Here is an 18717-nt window from a genome sequence, read left to right on the forward strand (position 1 = left end):
AGGGAGGAGATTGAGAAAATAATAATAATAATAATTAAATATAAAAACAACAGTCGAGCTATCAACTTAATATTGGGAGGTGGTTTTCAGTGTAGTACCTTTAGATCTGTTACCCACCTCTCTACAAAATACAACTAGAAAAGCAAACTTGCTATTAGTAAGGTACCATTTCAGCACCCAGGGTTTGCACCTGCACTGGAATACAATTACGAGTTTGCAATTCAGACACCCTTTGACCAAGCTGCACAATTTTAAAGCAAAACCCAAAGGAGTGGAACAGACCAGGCAGGATCAGGCTGAATCTTCACTTTCCCAAGAGAATCACAGAATGGCTTAGGTTGGAAGGGACCTCAAGTATCTCAAAGCTCCAACCCCCCTACCGCAGGCAGGGCCACCAACTTCCACATGTAATACTACAAGACCGGGCTGCCCAGAGCCAGTATTTGTCAGCTTCAGCCAGCCCAAGTCTGGGTTCTTGCTCATTTATCTTACAGTCACCAGAAAGTTTCAGAAGAGTGGAGACAGTAATACAATATTTTTGTACTTCTGAAAAGAATCCACCAACCACCCTCATTACTCAGAAGCCTTATAGCTTCTGCTGGGACACTTTCCCAGACATAGATCCAAAGCACTCCTGTGGCAGTGATGAGCCTTCCAGAAGGCTGTGACAGGACAAGAGAAGAGTGGTTTCAAACTAAAAGAAGGAAGATGTTGATTAGATATTAGGGAAAAATTTCTCAACTCAGGAGGCTGGTGAAACATTGGCACAGGCTGCTCAGAGAAGCTGTGGATGCCCCACCCCTGGAGGTATTCAAGGTGAGTTTGGATGGGCAGCCTGATCTGGTGTGCAGCAACCCTGCCCATGGCATGGGGATGGAACCAGAAGGTCTTTAAGGTACCTTTCAACCAAAGCCATTCTATGATTCTATGAGGCCAAAAGAGCTGCTTTTACTCACATCGATCCTGATCAGGGCCCAGCAAGCAGCAACAAACGCTCTCCTCCTACTAGTGAGTGTAGTCAGACCTTCAGTGCTGTTTGGTGTGACTAGGAAAAAAACTACTATTTAAGAAAGCAAAAGCAATCCGAATACTGAGCTATATATACTACAAGAAAAAATGTCCTCTGCTGAAGGCATACAGCAGTCATCAAAAGAAGACAAGGTAAGACTCCTCTCTTCATTTACCAGCTTCCTTACAGTGTTTTCATGAACATTTCAAAGGACTGTTAATTCATCTCTAATTCAGATAAAAAAAACTGCCACACAAACATCTAACTGCAGTGGTTGCCATTATAAAACCTTTATTATTTGCTACCGATGCTCCCACATAATGAGACAAATCAGATATAAGCACCTGACTTAAGAAACAAAACTCCCTGAATCAATTATAAATTTATTTATAAGTTATTATTTACTTATAATATATAATATATGGCTCGGGGCAGCCTGGTCTGGTGGTTGGCAACCCTGCACATGGGAGGGGGGTTGAAACTCGATGATCATTGTGGTCCTTTTCAACCCAGGCCATTCTATGATTCTGTGATATAAATTCTAATAAACAACAGATCAGACTGGGGTCTCTTGCTTGTAATGAACAGCACTTCATGGGTACAGCATGTGGGCAGCCTTCATAGAGCTTTTTGTGCTGCAGATGAAATTCTGAACCTGGTTTGAAAAGGATTCCTCTGTCAAAGCCTCCACTGAGAGAAGTATGGTATCAAGAAGTGTAGTAAAACTTTCAGCATCATATATAGTTAACACTGTATAAACACAATGAGGCAGGCCATTTGAGAATGAAGTAGGGCTCACAAAAAAAAAGTAGGGCTCACAAAGGAATCAGAAGTAGTATCTTAATAAAATAGGTGATCTCAGAAAACACACACAAAAGAGGTTAGATGTAGAAGGTTCTACTTAAATAAATTGTCTACACACACACAAAAAAAATGTACTTCTAAAGCATCAGTGAATCATGAACATCATTTAGATACAAGTAATCATACTTTTTTGGGCTTGCTTATATTTGGTATTTGTAACAAGCTGGTTCTTTAGCAGAGTCCGAGGAAAACTGAGATCACTGTTCCATTTTCCTTTTTAAATTGCACCTCACTCTATGAAAATTAGATTCCGTACTCATTAGGAGCTTCTAAATGACTGTTTCTTTGCTGATGCTACACTTTCTGCTGCCTGTGTCCCAAATTTAGAAGCAAATACTTGCACTTCCCTCTTTGCAACACAGTAGCAACATAAGAGAGCTTAAAACTCATCTGCAGCCCAGGAGCTACTGCTGCTCCCCAAGTCCGTAGCTGAGGACAGAAAAAGGACATGCTCCATTAGAAAGGAGATTCTGTTTGTTTCTTTGGACAGCAAAACCTTAGAATTGCCAATGGCTTAAAGTGCTGGAACTGGTCCCAATGAAGATAAATTAGACAGCTGAAAGCAGAGATGATGTTCTATAAGGCATCCAAAAATGGCACTCACTGCACCGCACTGCTTTCTGCAATGTAAGTCTCCCTGTTGTGGATGCAACGCATGTGTTAATATTATCTGAACACACAAGATTGCAAAGAAACCTTTTTTACAAATAACTGTGCAGTGAGGAAATATAAAACAAATGGATCTGTCCAAATGTTTTATTTACCAAACTTTACTCTATTCCCTCTTATCTTCCTACTGTACAGATATGACTGCATGTATCAAATGTCATAAAGACAGCTTACTTTGAATCCTAAAGCCACACAAGTTACAATCCCAACTGTATCTTCTCATTTTAGAGGATAAAACAACGTGATATTGAAATGTAAGGAGAATAAGCCAGAAAAGACTCATCTCAAGCAGCAACATATAAATCCAAATGAGAAACATCACTAAATTAATACCAGCCATGGAAAAACCACCAAGTTACTAACACAGTGGAAAAAAGCAGCCCACTTGATTAGCTTGATGCTATTACGCCAGGTTTATTCCATCAATCAAAATGTTTAGTTCAGGACGGGGTTAATTTGTTGGTCAGTTGTTCTTTGTTGCTGTTGTTGTTTTGTTTTTGTAAATCCAAAGCATGCTCCACTCTTTCTACATAAAGCTACTGCAATCAGATGTATGAAGCTAATGGCTGATTTTACTACATTGAGAGCAGCATGCTTCCCCTCTTCCCCTGGCTACCTCCAGCACGGAGTCTTGGAAATGGTTTTCTACTCATCAGTCCAACAGATACAGCTCACACAGTAGAGAAAGATTCCATTATATTAAATCACCAATACACCTCATTCTGATTTTCCACTAGAATGAGCCTTTTGTAAGCAAAAGATGAGCTTAATCAGCCTGCGTTCCATGACAGTTACGTGCCTGTTCTCAACTGGAAGCCCTACGTGCCATTAAGCTTGCTCATGTTCAAGCTTTTAAGATATCCTCCAAGTTAAACATACCTGAGTCTTCAACAGTGGGTACATTTGCATCTGATGAGGTTGAAACAGGGCAGAGTCAAGCTTGCCTTTATCTGCAAAAGGCTGGGTAAATGCATTGTAGCTGAACTTTGTCAAAAAGGCCATTCAAAATTTGGTGGTCTTTACACCATAAGAATGATTAGAGTCAACTTAGCACAGACATGTTTGCCAAGGGCTCAAGAGAGATCAGTAGCTTGCTTGATAACTGGCCACAAAACAGACCACAGAAAAGCAGTGATTTTCATAGAATGTTGAATAACCTGAGTTGGGAAAGACCCAAAAGAATTGAGTCCAATGGGAGATTTTGTTCTATTCTAGCTCAACCTGGATCTAGTTCAATGACAAAGACAGAATGAACTGAGTTTAAGCTGTACTCATTTATAACTAGACATTTTAGATAAATATAGTGTGGAATTCATATCAAGCCTTTATTGTTAAGGGAAATGCTCAAAACATTTAACATTGTACTTACTTTTTAGAATAAAACATCACAATTGTATACATATTTGTAAGACTCACTGTACTGATGACAGTAGGGAATACCCTTTTTTTTTGTTCAGTCACTGAATTAATTGTTACTGTACCTAACCTGAAAAAAAGCCTTAAAAAAAAGAGACAAATACATGAATATTTTATTTGTTCTACTAACTTCCAAAGTGTCAGATACAGTAAAAATAAAAAAGATTTTCCATTCTGCAGAAACCCTCCTGCCTCCTCCTCACAAGACCTGGTTTTAGACCTTGCAAGGTCAAAGAAAACAATAGAGCTTTAAAAGATCTCTTTTTTTTTTCCCCTTCAAATATTCTTTTATATGTTTTAAATTAGTACAATATATCTAATGTGACAAATTATTGTCCTATATCTGAAGTGCCCAGAGTGCACACATTCACCTGCACTTCAAACAAGAAACAGCAGAACTGGAATACCTCCTTTATGTAGCACGTACTTCTCTACTTATTTTTGTACCTTTGTATGTCTTCAGTAGGATGATAAATGCTTTTTGAGCAGTTAGGACTTGAAAATGCATGGATTATTAAAGACTAATTAAAATATATAAGGATCCAGTCCTACCTACCTTAGATATTTCTGGCTCCACTTGTTGCCTTTTGGGAGTCTCTTTTGATTCAGGTCCTTTTGGAGCACTGCTGTTCTTGGCAGAGGGGGATTCAGCTCCCTCACCTTCAAGTCGCAGATTAATACCTTCAGTGGGGACAGGGTGATCAATACCATTTGGATTCAGATTGCAATGGATAGCTGGGAAAAAATATGACAAGGAAAACGTTGCTTAGAAAAGAAGAATCCAAACGTTGCAAACAGTTATCACAAAGTACTGGGAAATGCCATATGAGAACAGAGTTATGTCAAACTACAGCAAAAGATCTGTCTGTAGCTTAACACAGATTAAGGGTGAGGTATTTCAGGAAGAAAATGAGAGGGAATGTAGCACTATATAAGCCTATTTATGCGGGCCTCTGTGTCACACTATACCCTACTGGCATCACTACAGGGTCTGAGACTCTCAACTTACAGCTTTTACTAGTGTGGGACAATGTATTGCCTGTATTTAGCTTTCAGCCATACCTTTTTCTTCTTTTCTAGGCAAGTAAGTTAAAGCTTTTCTATTACATTTTTTATTAGCTGCAACATTCACGGTTCCAAACAATGTGGGTCAAGTAAGCTGTGCACAGCAAGTCAGAAAGTCAGTCTCTGCATAGAGTAATGACTTACCCAGCTGATTATCTACCCTTCAGCGCTTTGTACTGCTGCAAATCACCACCTACACCATCCTAACAAGCACAAGGGATGCACTTTCTAGGAGCATATAATGAGGTGTGGACTAACGACATCGGGATAAGGAAAGAAGCCAGAGGAAATGAAAAAAAAAGCAAAAAAAAACCCAAATGAGTGCAAACCATACCATAGAAATGCACTTTTAGAACTACCATGGTACCTTAATTGTTTTCTGGCTGAAATTTCACAGTTCCAGCACTCACATAGAGAGCAGCCTTAACAACTTGCTCGGCACATGCAGAGATTTTAAGATGTATAGATCCTAAGGCAACGTCTCCTTCATGCAAGCATCAGATTGCTGTATTTCTGTTCCTGCACTGCTCCTAGCACAGCTGGTAATTAATAGCCCAAACTTCCCCTGCACACAGAAGAGCTTTGCACAACAGCATGTGAGCAATCTTTGATAGACCAAATAGAAACCCAAAAAAAAACCAATGTAAAGCCAAAATAAAAGCTGCCCTTTCTCTCTTGCTTGGCTTAGGTGCAAAGGGTGGAGAGCAGGGGAAGGAACGAGAGCTGCCAGCTTCGGCAGCTATGCGTGTGATCAGCCCCGAAAGCCTTCCATAGAAAACAGGCTCCAGCAGCCTCAGAATGAGTAAAGGGCCCTTCAACTACAGCACCTTTTGCATATCCATTATTCAAATTCCAGAGTCTGAACTGAAAGTACTAAATAATAGAGATTCCTTGGTGCAGAATTAAACCCAACGGGTCAAAAATTTGCCTTTTTTTCTTTGGGCTTTTCAGAAACAGCCACATATTTGTGAACAGTGAAAGACTTGTACAGGGACCACAATAACTACAGCTGTACGTTAAGGATCAAAATATCTCCTACCTTCAAGTCAAGGAAACAGCTTAGGGTTGTATGGTTAGGTTGCGGTTGGACTTGATGATCTTTAAGGTCTTTTCCAACCTGAGCAATTCTACGATTCTATGAAGGCTAATTCATTAACAACAGTGAGTGATAGAAAGCAGTAAAGAACTGTAATGTTTTATTACAAATTGCAGTCATTATTTCTAAAAGAGAAAAAAAAAATCTGTCACTGGCCAATAGAAAAACAGTAAATTACAGTAGAACTAAAGGGAACTAAATTCCATTCTTACTGCAAGAGACTGTAAGGGAACCTAAAAGCATGGAAAGGAAGAGGGATGTGCAGCTGTCATTTGTTCATACCTGCCATCTTTCCCTCTCGTTCCAGCAGGCCAGGCATTCGCAGTTTCTCCACAGAGCTGTTACAGAGCCCAGTTTCCCAAGCCAACTCCAAAGTGGTCTCCCCTAACTCTAGCTAGAGCTCTTTCAAGTGAAAGTCTCTCTTCCCACATTCAGTCCAGTGCTGAAGGCAAAGCCAAAGCAGGTCTCCTCATCTCTCCTGGCCTTGCCTCTCATCAGTGAGGAGGGCGAACAGATGACTGCCCTCAAGTCACTCCTTTCTTCCCACAGCTTTTCCCAGCAACACCACTGAGTCATACCAAAATATCAACACTCAAAACTCAACAACCTTAGTAGAAGCATTTCCTAACTTTTGAGTCTCGTATTTCTAGACACATGCCATACTAACCCCTTCCCAGATTTTGCTTCTATCATGGCTACAGGAACATTGTAACCATTGTTGTAACAGAGCTAAACTTGAAAACGTCTGCTTGGTTTTTCCCTTGCAGAACCTCTTTCTGCATCAGAAAAAAAGCAAAATTCCTTTTATATTCCGCAGTGAAGCTAACAGGCTTCACTTGCTTTGGCTGCACAGCCCTCGTCAGGAGGTATCATGAACCTGTCCAGCTGCTCTTCAGCAATTTGAAGTTCCCAAGGGAGGTTTCAAGAAGATTCCTTATGGCTTACAATTACATTACTGTATGTCTATGGATACCAAAAAATTCCTTCTCTCCTAGGCCACACTCACCTGTCATTATTTTTTTCTAGACCACATTTGCCTACCTGAAAGAAAAAAATAATTACCACAGAAAAGATGGGCATGAGCCATTGACAGGTTTTTCCACAGTGCAGAGAACATAGAAGCAGTTCTGTTAGCAGTCAGATTTCAGCCCATAGCTCCCCCTTCCTTCACCAAAGCTGAGAGGTATCCTAACCACCCTGTAGAAGAACCCCTTTCCAATGCAGCCTGTTCGAGCAGGGGCTAGAAGCTAGATGTGGAAGACACTTGGTAAGGAATTGCATCTATAAAATAACCAAACCACCTTCTGCAAGAATCCTGCCCAGCTGAATAGGAGGACTCTCCCATACATATCTTTGGAATGTTAACACACCTCAGCAGCACCCACAAACACACAATGTCCATCTGTCAGCCCCCTTTGAGTGCTCACCACTGAGAAATCGCAAAGCACAGCAGGCTTTCACTCCAGCAGCAAGCTTTCTGTGAGCTGCTCATTCCTTCCCAGTGGGCTCTGGACAAAACACACTGGGGAGGAAGGTGGGATGAACAAGGAAAGCCTTCTAAGTTACAGCACCAATTCGCTGTATGTTGCAGGGAACAAATGATCCAGATTTCTGATAACATGGTATCATCACCTGGATGGCTTAAGAAATAAATGAATCAGGTGGGAAGATGCTGTTTGACTCTTAGCTTATCATTCTTTCAAGACAAACAAATGTTAGTGCTGTTACAGCAATCCTTTATATTGTGCTCCTTCAGGATACAGCAGGAAAAAATAAATTGGAGAGGCTGCTGGCAAATACATACACCCCCATTACCTTTTTATTGAAAAGAGCTGATTGTTTAAAAGAAGCATGGACTGCCTCAGAAAAGATTTTTTTTCCAAGTTACTGATATTAGGTTGGGAGAAAATGACAACTGTCTTTTCTTTCCATTTATTTTCCAAGGGGAGAAGGAAAGAGCTCATCTCTTTCTTTCTTTACACTCATTGCAGCCTTGGCTTACCTCTAAGCCTAGGCTGGCTGCATTCCTTCAGGAAGGCACACCAGAGCCTCAGCACAAGGGAGAGGGCCAACAGAGGAGGAACAACTGTGTAAGTGAGAATAAGCATCATTCCAGTCAGTTGGCAAAGCTAATATCTCTTTGTCACAAGCCACTGACAGGTGGTCAGCTCAATAAATCCTTTTCCAGCACAACCTCCAACTCAGCTACGCAGAAGTAAAGAAGGGAAGTTGCTTGCATGGTCTTATTTCCTGTTACTGCACAGAAAGTCCATGTATCTAGCTCTATAGCAAGCAGAGGTGGAACTCTTGTCTCTTTAAATGTGCAGTACAAACCATAATTGCTCTTTCAAGACTTGTTAAAAGAAGGGAAAGAGGTCAAGGCTTGGTCAGTAAAAACATGCCCTCTACTTAAACTAGCACCTGGTATAATTTCATCTAGATGAGACTAGCTCTAAACATCAAGATTGGCTATACACAGGTACAGGAGGGCTGACAGCTATGGGGCTTGAGGTTCTGTAGGACTAAACCGAGCAGTTCTTATAGAGATCTCAATTCACTAACTTTATCACAACTGAACTTCTCCCATCTCAGCTAACTCTCTTCTTAATTGTAAAGCTCATCTCTTCTGGGAATTAGCAGCGTTCATCTGAAAAAAAAAGACTCTCTTTAAATACAGACAAAGGAGTTTCTTGATAAAATACTTGTGCAGACTCTTACTTGTCTTCCTCCTGGTCTTGGCTAATGCTAGGTCATCCCACCTACTGCATTCAGGTCACTTTCCCATGCCACTGCCTTGACAATAACCTTACAGCCTCAGCACTTCCCTCTGATAGATCGAACCCACTTCAGCGCTCCCAGATAATAAACATCTACAGAGATTCCTACTACTACATCACTACGAGCCTAACACTGTATCAGTAGTATCACCACATTTTGAAGTAGACTTCTTCCAATATTCTTCCATACATCATCCATATGTTCGTTTCAGAAATACAATTCATCATCCAGTTTTGAATCACCGAAGCTCTCCTTTCCCCTTATGCCCACCAGTTAGCCCTGTTCTGAAAACCCCACCTAACAGCTAATCAGGTTTCCCAACAATTGTTACTTCGTGTGGATTGAAAGCTTTCTGTGGTGGGAACTTACTACTGTTGAGGAGAGAGGCTGGGCGCTCTGTACAGCCCAGCAACAAGCACATGATGAATGGTGTTGGCATACAATGACACAGATCTACAGATAACATTCAGAAAACTGTCTATTATTTAAAACAAAGGTACTCAAGTGCTCTTTTACATCTAGCTCAATGGTAGAGCTGAATCTACAGGAAAAAACTTTTTCCAATAACTCTGAAGACTGCTTAGATCTGTCAAATTACGAGAAGCAGAAACTGTGAGATAACAGCAGACTGGGCACCCAAAAATTGAAAAATAACCACATCTGCCCAAAAAAACTATGAAAGGAAATGAATAAATCCAACACAGTGTATTTTCTCACACACTAGAACACAAACCCAAGTCCTTTCTGTGCAGACAGAGCAGGAAAATTCATTGCCCTAAAGAAGCTGCTACATGAGCAGAGCTCTGCACCCACGCAGATCCCTCAGGGCACGCATACACAGCTCTAAGAAAGAGCTCGCAGGGCACTGCGAACGCTCCGCCTCCCTAACTGCCTTCCTCCCATACACGTCTGCCTCACAGATGGCAAGCGGCCAAGAAACAGCTTGTCTGAGCACGCCTGATGGTACACGAAAGTCACCAAGAGCCACAGCAAGCTAGTGGCATCTGGGGGGAGGCCTTCTCTTTTACTAGAGGATACACTGTAAACCTCGTCTTGCGAAAGCCTGCAGGCTCTCTTCAAAAGACAGCTTTGATACACTCAGCTTTCTGCTGGGCCAGATGGGAAGTCTCGGTCCCTCCATCTGTGAGCTCCAGGCTTAGATGATCAAACCTACCATCAGCCGCTACCTCTGCGTGCTCCACTGCCTCCTGTGTCAAACGTGTCTGAACTACCTGTTTCAGTGGGAATACTGCTGGCTGCTTAAAATTTTAAGCAGATCAATTAAGACTACATTAAAGCAGGTTTGGCAAGAGCTAGAGTTACATGCAATAACAATTGCTCTATTCTGAAAAGTGATTGAGTAAAAATAGCATCTTCTTACTCATCTGCCGTTTTCTCTATGCATCACAGTCATGTGCTAGCTTTTTCTCTTTGGAGACAAAAAGCAGGCACAGGAGAGATCCATCCAGCCTCTAAATCCTTAGAAAACTTTCAAACGTCAAACATGCAAACTCTCTCTTATGTACTCATGCCACAGGCTTGGCTGCACAATGCTAGGAGATAAGTCCATACAAACCACCTACCATTCCCATCATAAAATGCCACTCCTTTAGGAAAGGTCGGAAGTTAGTCCATACAGATGGAACATGAACAAACTCAGGTCAGACACACAAGGGCCCTATATAAAGGATCCAAGTATCAGAGTCACAAAGACTCAACAGGTCTTTCCAGAAGAGAGCACCCAGCAAGACCTCAGGACAGCGGCTCTCACTAGATTTAACCTTTCCATTTTCACTTGGTTCTTCACCAAAACCAAAAGCTCCAACCATGCCACATCCTGCAGTCAGCTCTGCCAGTTAGGCTGCTACATACTTCCAGGTGCTGAATTTCAACACTGTCTGCAAAAACAGCATCCCTAGGGTTTTTGCTTGGTATCAATCACAAACCACTCTAACTGGGTTGGTCAGCTGCAGTGAGACATTCATATGGAAAACAAATTTCCAGACAGAGACTGATGCTCACATTGACCAAGTAAGCCAGAAGGATCTGCATCTCTCCCCAGATTTCTGGAAGCTAGGTTCACCTGCCTTCTCAATCAGCTTCTAGCTTTAGAAACTGTCTGACTTTTATCTATTGGAATTACTTCTCCATACATCCAGCTAATGTAAACTAGCACAGTTCCATTAACGCATCACTTTGGACCACCTGAAGCTGTAATCAAAACCTCATAGGAATCCAACCTACTACTTATGTTGCTATCTAGTAAACAGTGTAGGCAACCCACTGACAAACTGCCTTCAAGACCTTAGTATTGCTCTGACATGCCCATCTAGTAGTCAGCACATCAGAAGTACCCACACAGAACCCAGAAGCCCAAGTCATTCAGGATCTTTTTTTCTACTTCAATACAGGTAATGTGGGTTCACCAGAAACCTCTTTGAAGGCTGAAGTCCCAGGGGGCTTTGTTAAAGTAACACGGGCACCTAGCTATCTGCTCCTGTTGGTCAGCAGCAAAAATCAGCATTAAGCAACTATAAATAGGCTGTGCCAAAAACCAGGGCTGAGCTGTGGGGTGTTTTGCAAAGTGCTGCTACTGATGAGCAGCGCCAGGAGGTTTGGGTTCAAAGCTCATACATGGACAGCCAGACGAAGTGTAAAGCAACTGCAACTATGGAATTACCCCATGGTAACCAAGCCAAGCACCACCACACACCATTCCTTCTCAAACTACACTCCATGTGCTCCTGCATTTCTGACAGCTTTCCTACTGGAAACTACCTGTTCACCTTTTATATGGCAATATCCACTTCCCACTTCTTATTCCATAGGTTTTAGCAATGCTGCTAAACAAAGAGGTTTCTGTTCCACCTGCTCTTCAGGAGACAGCCTGCGTACTGTCACTACACCAGACAGGCCTTGGAGCCTCAGCAATGCAAGCTCTGCCTTTTGTAACAGCAATAGGATTGCATGAGGAAAAGCAGAGACAACGACTGAGCAGCCAAATTATTTCTGAAGCATTTTCTCATTCTATTTTAATAAACATACAATTGGTGCAAGCTGCTCTTGAATTCACACTAGCAACAGAGGCTCATTGAAAAACAGCCCAGTTCAGTGAATAAGACAGGTCTATCCCAAATCCAACATGGGTATAAAGAAGATAGCACTGGCAAAGAAGGGGACTGGTGGGAATGAATTACCCCAGAGCAAAATGAACCTTAGAGTAAAAATTTAAGAAGAATGCAAGTAACACATACTGCATGTTTACAAAAACATATTTTGTACAAATGACTGCAAAACAAATTAACAACCACTTTCATTCTTTGTTAATAAGAAAACTTATGCCAGCATCTACAGAGTTTATCCTGAAAAGTGAAGCAACTCCTCTGGACAGCTGGTAGGTCTGCCAGATGCACAGAGTTCCAGCCAATGGCAGTGTTATAGGAGAGAGGCCTAAGTATGTTGAACACAAATCAATGGGTAGGTAGAGAGGAAGAGCTACATGAATGCCCACACTGGAGAAAAAGCATCCACCAGACATCAACTGTCTGTCATCAGACTGGTGCAAACTCCAGAGTCAATAGCACTGTTTGTTGCCTGCTGATGACTTGACAGTGAACTTGGAGAGGAAACAAATGCCATAGCTGGGTGAGATACAAGTCTTCAGTAGTTCCACTATTCCTGGAGAAAATTTGTCTCGTAGCCACCAGATGAGTACCTTCTAAATATTTCTGCTTCAGACATTAGCTCGTCACAGTCCACCACAAATCAAGCCCGTGCAGCCTAATGAGCCGAGCTCAGATGCACGTAAGTCAGTACTACTGCATCAGAGGTGCACAGTCCCAGTCACACATCACATATCTCTTTGCCCTTTGCCCTGCTGCACCTAATGAAAGCCAGTGTCTGCTGGACCCATGGAAATTCAGAGGTTGCTCTCAACCGCCTCTAAGTTCTTCAAGGTTACCCCACCCCCTGTATGCTTAGTGAAACAGCCTAGAAGCATCTTCTCTCCTTCCCCCAGTAAAATCCTTCACCTCCTACTGCTTACTATACCACTGCATCCTACTCCCTCCAGTACCACAGCTGGTCCACATAGCAACAAACCATTAGATGAAAGCAGGAAATTATTTTGCCGGAGGGAGATCCAGGAGAAAGCTTCTATTTACACACATTAAAATTCTTCTTTCTTTTCTTTTCTGAAACAGCATTATGAAAAGTCTGTTTCTTCCTTTTACTAGATTATTTGCAGAGAAGCAAACCAACTCAACTAAAATCCCCTCCACCAAAAAGAAAAACACAACAACAAAACCGCAGCAAACCCACAGAAACAGGGCAGAGGAAAGCAAACACACAGGAGAATGGAAATAAATAGTGATATTACTGTTTGACTCAAGAGTATTAAGCTGTCAAGGTTCCACATTAGATAGAAGTGGACAGGACTGCACTAAAGAAAGGCTACAGTGCACACTGAATATCTTCCTCAAGCCCTATTCCTATTCAGCCACATTTTCCCTGTAAGCATTCTCAATTGTGCGTGAGGTGACTTCAGCACACACTCAGGCCCGCTGCGCATCTGCTTGCTTCACCCAGGAGCAGCACATATGAGGGGGAATTCTTGCTGTCCAGAGTCATGAATCTGCTCTTCAAAGCCAAGTTTAGTTGACAGATGGATGATGTCAGTGACAGCAACTCCCTTACCATCCACTTTGTAGCCCTTCTGCCACAAAATGTCTCTGGAGAGAGAATGAGGCCACTGACCAGAGATGAGGGAACGAAATTAGTGGCTCGTGCCATGGCAGGTAAGGCTAAGATGTATAGAGTAGATCTGCTTCAGGCTCTCCAAAGGTTTGTTGGACTGGACCATCTTCAGCTCACTTCAGCACTGCTTTCATTTCTACCTGCAATGGGGAACCAGGTATTTTCCAGAATGCCACTTCTACAGCTGCAGCTTAAAGCTAGGCCCCACTTCTATTTGCACCCCAATCTCATTGCCCTGATGTAGCAGACAGTTTCTGTTATGGTGCAGTATCAATTTTCATGTAGCTTCCTTTTCCCAATATACATCTTAGACATTGCCATCTGTTCAGATTCTTGCAGCTCAGTGTCCAACTCCCCACCTCCTCCCTGTCCTTCTGGGCTGCCCTGAACCAATCCTCCTCTTGGTTACTCACTGCTCCTGTAGCGAGTTATTCTGAATGCCTACAAGATGAGCTAGACTTTCTCACAGAAGTGTTCAGGAAGGATCAGACGAAGTCTAGCTCTGTCTGCTTAAGGGAACGCTGCAAGAGCAGCATGTATGACTTATTTTTTCCTTTGCAGGTTAAGAATGGACTATAAAGCTGAAGGCCGCACCCAAAGCACTGTGTTAGACAGAAAAGTTTTGTTTGTTTCTTTTTTATTACTTTTATTCTTAAAAATCCAATGCCTTCATTGTCCTGCCTTGTGAATTAGTTCCTTTTTCACCTTCTCCAAACTATTCATCAGTGTCTAAGGATTCTCTTCATGGCCATGTCATTTGCAGGCCAAGGAATCAGACCCTTCCCTCAAAGCACACACCAGATCTCTAAGCAGCCGAATGGCCTTTTATGTACTAATTCCAGTCTTTTGTGGGGTGGGGCAAGCAAAACTGCACAGAGCATTCAAAAAAGAAGAACAATATGCAGTGATTTAAAAACAAAAAACAAAAAAATAACAAAAGAAAACATGCTTCTTGCTCTGTTTTGAGCTCTTCCTCATATTTCTATTTGCTGTTTTGATGAACAACAACCAGATGGTTACAGAAGACTTCAGGATTACACAATTTTCTGGCCCTTCTCTCCATCTTTGCCTTTGGCACCTTTCAGAATTACATTCTCTGCGTGCTTTGAGTAAATAATTGAATGATGAGTTGTTCAACTGTTTATCTTCAAATCTAAATACCTGCATCCAGTCAAAGGCAACAGCTTTCATGAGAAATAACTCACAATAGGATTGCACAGACTAACCTCTGAGGATCTCTTTTTCACAGAAAGGGGAGTCCTTGCCTCAAGGACCATATCCTTTGAGCAAAAAGAGAGAACAGAAAGGTGGCACAGGGCAGCATCCCCGGCCTAGAAACTTAACGTGCAGTGCACTGAGCAGCAGCCCTCTAACACCTCTACAAGCTAGCTTTATCACTTCAGAAGTCCAACTGACAAAACAGTAACTCAAAGCAATCTCCACACAGTTACATTCGCACTCACTGGTAAGCCTTGGGAGATGTTTTGGATATTATCTTCTCTGGTGTTATCAGCTGAAAAACCTGCACCGGTCTGCAATTCTGACACCACCCCAGTACAGTGCCTTACCTACAAGTGCTCCTCACTGCTGCCCTCCTTCCATAACCCTTGTGACCAAACAGTCCTGCAAAGTCCAAGACAGTGGCTCTATACAGTCTGCCCTGGCCTCATACACTGAGGTAACTGAGGAACAATGTGACACAACCTCCTCTATTTACCTACCTTACTTGGACATCTCAGGGGAAAAAAAAAATAACTCAAGAAAAATTTCACTTGATAAGTTCAATTTAAGCAATAAACATTGGATATTACAGTGCAGGCTTTGTCAGTGATATCAGGTAAGGTGCATCCATCTTTTGTCACTAGCCTTCCTTCTTTCTATTCTAGAGAAAGTGAACTTTCAAAGCACCTTTCCTTCCCTTCACTCATACATCACCATCACTACCACTAAATAAGTTTTATCCTTGTGTCGGGATGCTATTGCACTGAAACAGCCAATTTATATCAATGATTGTTCTCCTGAAGCTATGGAGTCTTCAAGACATCTTAAAGGCTAAGAACTAACACTCATGAAATTGTATCTACATTAGTTGACCTGAAAGCACTTTGGAGTTTTCAGGTACACTCTTATGCTACAATCAAATCTCATCCAAAGAAAACACAGCCAGGCACCAAGGCTAAACTATCTTGATTCCTTCCTAATACGGGTTCACTTCTGAGAGCAGGTGGAGAAAAATGACTACAAAACCTGCAATCACATCCACTTATCGCTCAGTCTAAATACACCCAAAGAGACTTCAGTATAAAGCCATTTTCTGTTGCCACAACTTAATTTTGGGGTATCTGATTGCCACAATGGAATTTACCTCCTGAACTTCAGCTTGCAGTCTCTCTCTGTATGATGCCCAAGTGGAGTACCTGCTCAGAATGAGAACTCGCAGTCCAAAACAGACTTCTGGCTTTAGATTGCTACAGTATTCCTCTGGAAATGGATTGTTAACTCTGTCTTTTTTAAGACAGATGCAATGAACTGTGATGGAGTTGACTTTACAAAGGTAGCAACTCAGATAAGAAAGATCTAAGCAGTAGTTCAGTGCAGGGGAGCACTTGGCCACCAAGCTGCATGCATACTGGGGTGAGAGCACAAAGGGAATCCCTGTCCTCTGAAGTTGTGCTGTTGCTGAGCTAGATAGAAGGGTATGGATGTTACAGACCAGCAGGAGGGCTGCCAGGTGAAAGGGGGTGAGAGAACTGCTATGTTCCAGCATATAATCTCACAACTGTTTATGCACTGTTACAATTAATGGTCACTAAGTTACACAGAGAAACAGCACAAAGATGAAAGGGTGCAGTTCAGGTGTCCTGCTGTCCTGTGTATCCCAGCCCCACCGATCTCCTCTGCTACACCTCTGGTCCTACTGATCTCTGTTGCAATCTGCAATCCAGATGGAGAGGTAGAGACACATAACAGCTCTGCCTCCAACTGGCAGTTCTTTCCAAGCCACATTTGAGTCCCTCAAGATAAGGAGTGGTTAGAAACTATTACAGAAAACAAGAGCAATGGAGGTAAACTATTTTTGAATGACAGGGTCTGTGATTTCTTTGCTCAGCAGGCAATTAAGTGTGCTGAAAACCCACCTGTTAGATCAGATTCCATGGAAACTTAGGTGTGTACACATCTAATCTGAGCTTAGACTGGGCCTAGGAACAAGGCAATGTTAAATAACTTAATACTTGCTGAGACTGCTTTGGAGCATGACCTAGAACAGCACCATAGGCCACTACACTAAAATTTGCTTCAAAGCTGTCTTTCTGATGATCCTGAACTCGCTTTAACATTCTCTGCAGAGTTGGTTTTGCAAGTTATGAGCTCACCATATCTCAAGTCTATGAGGAAACACAAAGCAGCATCCGGAAGACCAACTGTATTCTGGTCTGCATTAAAAAAAGGGGTGGCCAGCAGGGACAGGGAGGTGATTGTCCCCCTCTACTCGGCTCTTGTGAGGCCCCATCTGGAGTACTGCATCCAGGCCTGGGCCCCCAGTACAGGAAGGACGTGGAGCTCTTGGAGTGGGTCCAGAGGGGGGCCACTAAGATGATCAGAGGGCTGGAGCACCTCTCCTGTGAGGAAAGGTTGAGGGAACTGGGATTGTTTAGCTTGGAGAAGAGAAGGCTCCAGGGAGAACTCATTGTGGCCTTCCAGTACTTGAAGGGAGCATATAAACAGGAGGGGGAACAGCTGTTTACGAGAGTGGATAGTGATAGGACAAGGGGAAATGGTCTTAAAATGAGACAGAGGAGGTTAAGGTTGGATATTAGGAGGAAGTTTTTCATTCAGAGGGTGGAGACACACTGGAACAGGTTGCCCAAGGAGGTTGTGGATGCCCCATCCCTGGAGGCATTCAAGGCCAGGCTGGATGTGGCTCTGGGCAGCCTGGTCTGGTGGTTGGTGACCCTGCACATAGCAGGGGGGTTGAAACTCGATGATCGTTGTGGTCCTTTTCAACCCAGGCCGTTATATGATTCTCTGATTATCTGCTGGAGCTGACTAAGCCCCAGAGGCTTTCCACCCAGGTATATCAAACTGCTAAAATTCAGGACTGCTTGGACAGAAGTTGGTTACAGGCTGCAGATAACTCCAGTCCTGCAGCAGTTAACCTTCGCTCCATACCCCACAACTGTCCCATGTCCTGTGAGTCTCCAGTCTCCTTCAGGATCACCAGGGGGCAAGGCCAGAGTCTGTCATTTTATGTCAGCAAGTCACCACTTCTTTGTGAAAAATGTTCTTTGGTAGGCAGATCCAGAGCCCCAATAACACGAGAAGAGTCATAGTACAGTAGAAAACTTATTTTTTAATCAGCTTTGAGGAGACTAGCAGTGAACAAAAACCCTATACTTTCCAAAGCCTATGCACAGAAGACATTAGACTAAACTTCACTAAATATTTGCTAAGAAACAATTCCCTAATATAATTAACACTTTTTTTTTCTCCTTGTACTCAGGAACCTCAAAGATAGCACAGGTCAGAGCTGCAGGAGATGGGAAAGAACTGTGTGGGATTACCTGCAGGCATACATTATCGGCTGGGTGCTGTCAGCCTCTTGCTTTCCTGTGCAATAAGCATTGTGGGGGAAATCACCGTGTCTTTCTTCCCCTTTACCTCTGCTGCACAAGAGCAAAAAAAATAATATTTCTGAGAACACTGTCGCAGGGATCAAAAGCCTTTTTCTACAGGCTCTGACCTAGTTCTTTCATTCCTACTAGAGGGAAGAAAACACTTAAAGGAACATTGTCAAAACTGTTAGGTTTAAAAATAGGCTTACCTTGGCAGTGCTCCCATCTAGATGGGCTCATACTAAGGAGCACAGACTCCTTCCCCATGCAGACACCGATACATCCACCCGAGGCACTGGTACGCTGCAGCCCAAAGGACCATCCAGCCCACACACTCTCTTCTGAGACAAATACAGTGACCCACATTCAAGCTTCATTTTGGCTGAACCCCTCTCAACCCCTGCTCAGGTATGTATATCATGTAACTGCCAAAGGACTCTAGAATCCTCCAG

The 18717-nt window shown here is 42.7% G+C and overlaps 1 protein-coding gene across 3 annotated transcripts in view; it reads right to left on the reverse strand.

Annotated features, from left to right (window-relative positions):
• The window catches only part of SAMD12 (sterile alpha motif domain containing 12), a 180193-nt gene that overhangs the window by 153527 nt on the left and 7949 nt on the right, over positions 1 to 18717 (reverse strand). For 2 of the 3 annotated variants that reach the window (XM_040695942.1, XM_015283055.3), the window contains exon 2: positions 4515 to 4693. In XM_040695942.1, the coding sequence (XP_040551876.1) occupies positions 4515 to 4693 (179 nt within the window). Of the gene's footprint in view, positions 1 to 4514; positions 4694 to 18214; positions 18309 to 18717 lie in introns of those variants that run through there. The other variant, XM_015283056.3, reaches the window with a different exon arrangement.

This window comes from Gallus gallus, chromosome 2 (genome assembly GCF_016699485.2).
Source record: "Gallus gallus isolate bGalGal1 chromosome 2, bGalGal1.mat.broiler.GRCg7b, whole genome shotgun sequence".
Taxonomy (NCBI): domain Eukaryota; kingdom Metazoa; phylum Chordata; class Aves; order Galliformes; family Phasianidae; genus Gallus; species Gallus gallus.